Source organism: Mauremys mutica, chromosome 2, assembly GCF_020497125.1.
Source record: "Mauremys mutica isolate MM-2020 ecotype Southern chromosome 2, ASM2049712v1, whole genome shotgun sequence".
Lineage (NCBI taxonomy): Eukaryota > Metazoa > Chordata > Testudines > Geoemydidae > Mauremys > Mauremys mutica.
Window position 1 is genome coordinate 7,794,452 of NC_059073.1, and position 5,857 is coordinate 7,800,308.

The 5,857-nt window shown below is 51.6% G+C and overlaps 1 protein-coding gene across 1 annotated transcript; it reads right to left on the minus strand.

Moving 5' to 3' along the window:
• Positions 1 to 3,378: 3,378 nt before the first annotated feature.
• LOC123365270 (paraneoplastic antigen Ma1 homolog) lies at positions 3,379 to 4,503 on the minus strand. The gene has a single exon (XM_045007990.1). The coding sequence runs from the start codon at positions 4,501 to 4,503 to the stop codon at positions 3,379 to 3,381; it is 1,125 nt and encodes a 374-aa protein (XP_044863925.1).
• Positions 4,504 to 5,857: the final 1,354 nt, after the last annotated feature.

A 5,857-nucleotide genomic window follows, 5' to 3' on the forward strand; every position in this document is an offset into this window, starting at 1 on the left:
GTAATCTTGGTTCTCGCCCAAACATCAAGAGATACGGGGTGAATCCCGTAGCGTCGTTCTTTGTGGCGTTGTAGGCGTGCACCAGAAATGCAACATGTTGGCTCCAGGTTGCTTTCTGTTCTGGCCGCAAAGTCCCCAACATATCTAATAGGGTTCGGTTGAACCTCTCTGGCTGAGGATCACCTTGTGGGTGATAAGGCGTTGTCCTCGACTTTTTAATTCCTGCTATCCTTAGCACCTCCTTTAGAAGGTGACTTTCAAAGTCCCGCCCCTGATCTGAGTGTATCCGGGCTGGGAATCCATAAACTGAGAAATATTTTTCCCACAGTACTCGAGCGACAGTAGTGGCCTTCTGATCACGTGTGGGATATGCCTGCGCATATCGCGTATAATGGTCGGTCACGACTAGAATGTTCCCAATATTCCTCTTGTCTACTTCTAAGGACAAGAAATCAATGCAAACCAGCTCCAGAGGTTTGTTGCTGGTGATGTTTTTCAGATATGCAGCCCTCGTGGGCAGAGTTTTCCTTTGAACACATCGAGAGCAGGTTTCACATTTTCTGCGAACATCTTCAGCCATCCGGGGCCAATAGAACCTACTGCGAATAAGTTCCAGGGTCCTCTCCATTCCTAAATGTCCAAAGTCATCATGCAGGGCCCTCATGGCCAGGCCTCTGTACTCTTTCGGCAGCACTAGTTGGGTCCTTTGTTTTTGTAAAGGATCTGTGGTCACGCGGTGTAGCACTCCCTGAATCAGTTTTAGTTTGGTCCATTCTCTCAATAGCAGCTTACCTTCTGGGTTGGGCGGGACAACCGCAGCTGGGCTTCGCCCCTCCCTTTTGGCAAGTAGTGTATCACGGATGTCAGTATCTTGCAGCTGGGCTTCCTGCCAGTCAGCCGCATTGAGCACAGGCAAGGGAGATTGGTCCAATGCAATGTAGTTCACTGAAGCAGAAGGCATGCATTCAGGGGGAAGGCCCAAAGCTTCAGCAACACATCCATGAAGGCTCTCATGGGCCTCTGGCTCTCTGCGACTCACGCTGCAAATAGCTCTCACTCCATCTGTGGGTATCACAGCAACTTCAGGTGTCTGCGGACGTCTGGACAATGCATCTGCATCTACATTGCTTCTCCCGGATCGGTATTGAATGCTGAACTCATAGCTAGCCAAGGCGGCCACCCATCTCTGCCCTGTAGCATCCAACTTAGCACTTGTTAGCACATAAGTCAGGGGGTTGTTGTCTGTCCACACCTGGAACTGAGCACCATACAAGTAGTCTCGAAATTTCTCAGTGATGGCCCATTTCAAAGCCAAGAACTCCAGCTTGTGGATGGGATAGCGAGTTTCACTGTCAGACAGTCCTCGGCTGGCAAAGGCTACAGGTTTGTGGTGGCCTTCCTCTTCCTGATACAGTACTGCTCCCAGACCCTCCAAACTGGCATCAGTATGCAGGATAAATGGTTTGCTTGGATCAGCAAAGACTAGGATGGGAGCATGAGTTAGGCGAGTAATGATTTCCCGAAAAGCCCTCTCACATCTTTCATCCCACCGTGGCCCAAATGGTTCGAAGGGGCCATAGTGTCTCTGCACAGGAGGCTTTGGAGGCCTCCTCTTATTCCGGGTCTTAGATTTGTACTTGTTGCACTGGTATCCCCTGGTAAGATCATTCAGAGGTTTTACAATTGTGGCATAGTTCTTCACAAATCTGCGGTAGTAGCCACTAAATCCAAGAAAGGTCTTGAGTTCCCTGTAGTTAGTGGGACGTGGCCAGGTAGTGAGTGCTTCTATTTTATCGGGATCAGTACTCACGCCCTCTTGGGACACGATGTGACCGACATACTTTACTGAGGTTTGGCAGAACTGGCATTTGTCAATTGAAAGCTTCAAACCATATGCCTCCAACCTATCGAGCACTTTAAGAAGTCTTTCTTCATGTTCCTCCAAGGTTCTTCCAAACACAATCAGGTCGTCCAAGTAAACTAACACTTGCAGTAAATTCATGTCTCCCACAACTTTCTCCATAAGTCGTTGAAATGTGGCAGGGGCCCCAGAAATCCCTTGGGGCATGCGTTCAAACTGGTAGAACCCTAACGGGCAGATGAAGGCTGTCTTCTCCTTATCCTCTTCTCCCAGAGGGATCTGGTAGTATCCACTCCGAAGATCCAATACAGAGAACCACTGGCTACCTAGCAAACAGTCCAAGGCATCTTGTACTCGAGGCATGGTGTATTGATCAACTGTAGTGCGCCTGTTTAGGGTGCGATAGTCAATACACATCCGGATTTTTCCACTCTTTTTACGAACGACCACAATGGGTGAAGCATAGGGGCTTCGGGACTCTGTAATGATACCAGCTGCGATCAGCTCTTGAAGATGATGGCGCACGTCTTCCATCTCAGAGAGGGCAATCCTCCTAGACCTCTCCCTGAAGGGTCGGGGATCTTGTAGCCTGATGTGGTGTTCCACTCCTTTGGCACATCCCACGTCCCACTCATGTAGTGAGAACACCTTGGGTCTCTCACAAAGTTTTTTCCTCAGGCGATCTTTCCACTCCTCGGACAGTGGTGAGTCCCCGAAGTCAAACTTTGCAGGATCTATCATTGGAACTTCAGCTTCACATTGCGGTCTCACAATGCTTTCAGGCTCAAAGATGTCTGCAATCTTCTGCCCTGGTTTTACAAACACATCACGGCGTGTTTCATTAGCAACCAGGATAGTCACCTCCTTCTGGGCTTCAGCAGGTAGGGTTATGACTCCACTGAGAACCAGCACTCCCTCTGGGAGCCCTCCCTCGGTTGGCTGCTCTGCCACAGCTAATGTTCCCTTACTACCTTGTAGGCAGGTACTCCTGACAATCACCTCCTTTTCTGACATTGCAGGCACCACCAAAGGGACCGGGCCCGCATACCTCAGTGCTCCTACTGGCAAATCAGGCATCACTTTTCTTGTGTCCTCAATTTTCCTGTAGGCCGCGGCACAGTGTGTGTGTATCACCAAGGTGTTCAGATATTGGTCTCCTGCTTGCTGTCTGCAGTACTCGGCAAGTATCCTAAAGAGGCTGGAGTTGGTCCCTATTAGCACGGACACATCAGAGGCTCCTTTGGGGTCGGGGCATATTAAAGCAGCAGTGTCCACCTCCTGTCTTACCCCAGCAATCTCTTCTGGGAATTCCAGGCGTACTATGACATAGCCCTGATAGGGGTATTCATCCATGCTAAGGCCACACAGGCCAAGTCCTGTCAGGGGCTGTATAGGCAGATGCCCAAGCATCTGCTGGTAGAAAGACTGGAATATGATGGTCACTTGGGATCCCGTGTCAAGTACTGCTCTACATTCTGTTCCTTCAACCTTTACAGTGACCTCTGCTCGGGGTCCTATCAATCCTGGGGGGATTCGGGCCGCATGGTTCCTTCCAGGGGAGCCTCCACATCCTGCAGGCCTAGGCGGCTCCCTTCCCAGGCCCTGGGGCCGTTTCCCGACTTTCCCCAGGTGGTCCTCAGCTTTTGATATACCAGCATGGGATTCTCTGCATTCTGACACCTTGCAGCAATGTGCCCACCCTGGCCACACCGGTAGCAGAAGAAGGATTGCCCTTTCCCTTGCTGACGGGGTGGTGCAGAGGTTCTAAACGTAGTCCTCTGGACCATGGTACCAGAGGGTTCCTTGCACCTCGAAGTCTTTGCTGAATCAAAGGTATTCTCTAGTTCAGTCACTTTCTGTGTCAGGGCCTGCACTTGCTGGATAAGTTCCTCTTGAGGATTCACCATTAGTGCCTTGGGCGTCCGCATGGATGTTGTGCCAGTTGCCTGGTGTTGCTGCACCTCCCAAACCTCGCCAGCTGCCTGCCTCTCTTCTTCCTCTCGGACCTCTTTTATCAGGCGAGAGTAACTTGGTGGATTATCTTGCCGTTCCCTTAATCGAAGGTGGAGAAGGATTGGGTTCTGATACTGAATTCCTCTCACAACCTGAGCCAATCTAGTCCGGTCCATTTGCTCAACTGCTACGGCTCCCCTCATGATGGCTCTCTGTAATAACTTCTCCAACCTCTGGATATAGGCAGAACCCTTCTCTCCCTTTTGTTGCCTTGCATTGAGGAACTTGCAATAAGCATCCTCTGAACCCTCAGTTCTCCCAAAGGCGTGATCCAGTGCCTCCAGGCAGTCCTTCACCTTGACCCCTGGGTTACCGAGCTTTAGGGTGCGAATCACATCTAGGGCTGGCCCCCTGAGACACTCTACTAGTCGCCTTCTCTTTTCAGCATCAGGCACCGCCCACTCCTGCAGCATCTCAGTGGTGTGCTCCAACCAGGGCTCAAATGCTTCCTCCCCAGGTATTGGGGTGGGACCCCCAGAAAACAACCTCAGCTTACGATAGGGGCTTGACTCAGGGTGGGGTGGCATAACTTTCTCTAATGCTTGCCCCAAAGCCTTCACCCACTCATCAGGTGAAGGGGCAGGCTCCTGTTGTGGGGCTTCCGGCTTAAGGCCCAACAGACCCGCCATATCAGCCAAAGTTTTTCCCTCTTTCCCCAAAAAGGCTGACATTTTCTTTAAAAACTCTACATCAGGGGTAGGGGCTGGTGAGGGCTGGCTCCCAGTGGTTATTACCTTCCACTCACCATCTTCCACTGCTATCGAGCCTGGAACCTGTAGAGGGTCCACAGCCGAGGGCAGCTCACACAGTACAGCAAAAGCCCCCTCCTCCCTCACAAACATGCGCCCACGCATTTTGCACTTACGCAGGTACTCAGTGGATGATCTTAAGGTAGGTTCTATTGAGCCCTCATCAACTGCCTCCAGCACCCCCGTTACCAGAAGACAGTTCCTGGGGTCAATATTCATCCCCTTGCACCAGTCCTCTAACAAGAGTAGGGCCATTATACAAACTCTAATCTGTTACAAATACAACAGGTCAAAACAAGGTAATTTGCAGTTTTCCCAATTCAATGGATCACTCAAGATGTGCTTGCGAGGGGTACTGACCCAGGATCCCGGACGAGCCCCCAAAAATGTAACCCCTCTGCCAGGCTGAAACGATAGCAGCAAGGGCCAGGTTCAATACCTAGGGGTCCCTTCCCCACAACGTAATGCAGACCAGCTCGAGCCCCCACCCAGTGACCTGGGAAAATCTTACACACACCCCTGGGCGCCTCAAGGAGGCAATACTTCCCCTCTCGCAAGCACAGACTCTTGGTGTAGCAGAAAAGGTTTAATTACATAAGATAAACAACAACAAGCATGACATTTGGAAAATACCTCAACTGGAGTTCATAGGTCAAACCGTGAGCAAAGACCCACCCCAGCAACTTGGGCCGTGTCCTTCTCTCTGGGCCCTTGAGTCCAGCAACCCCCCTAAATCACCCACAGTCCCAAAAGTCCCACAATTCAAAAGTCTCTGTCCCGGGTCAGGCAGCCCAGAGTTCAAGAGTCTCTTTGCAGAGGTCCCCCTCCCCAGCCTAGGTAGAAAGGGGCACCTTACGTGGTTCGGGGCCAGCTGCCCTGCCTCTTCGTGGGGTTCTGCTTCCCTTAGTCGTCCCCGCAAACAGCTCAGCTCTGCTTACTCTGTGGGCTGCTCCACTCTGCCAGCTGCTCTGGTCCACCAGCTGTCCTGTGATCCGCTCCAGCCGTCCTCACGAGCTGCTCAGCTCCACTCACCCAGTGGCTGCACAAACTGCTCCACTCTGCTCTGCCAGTATTGCTTCAGGCTCCCCCACTCATCAGCACAGTGCTCTCAGCTCAGCAAGTCCAGCTCTTCAGTGATTTCAGCTCCACTCATTAGCACAGTGCTCTCAGCTCAGTAAGTCCAGCTCAGCAAGTCCAGCTCTTCAGTGATTTCAGCTCATAGTAGGGGAGCCCC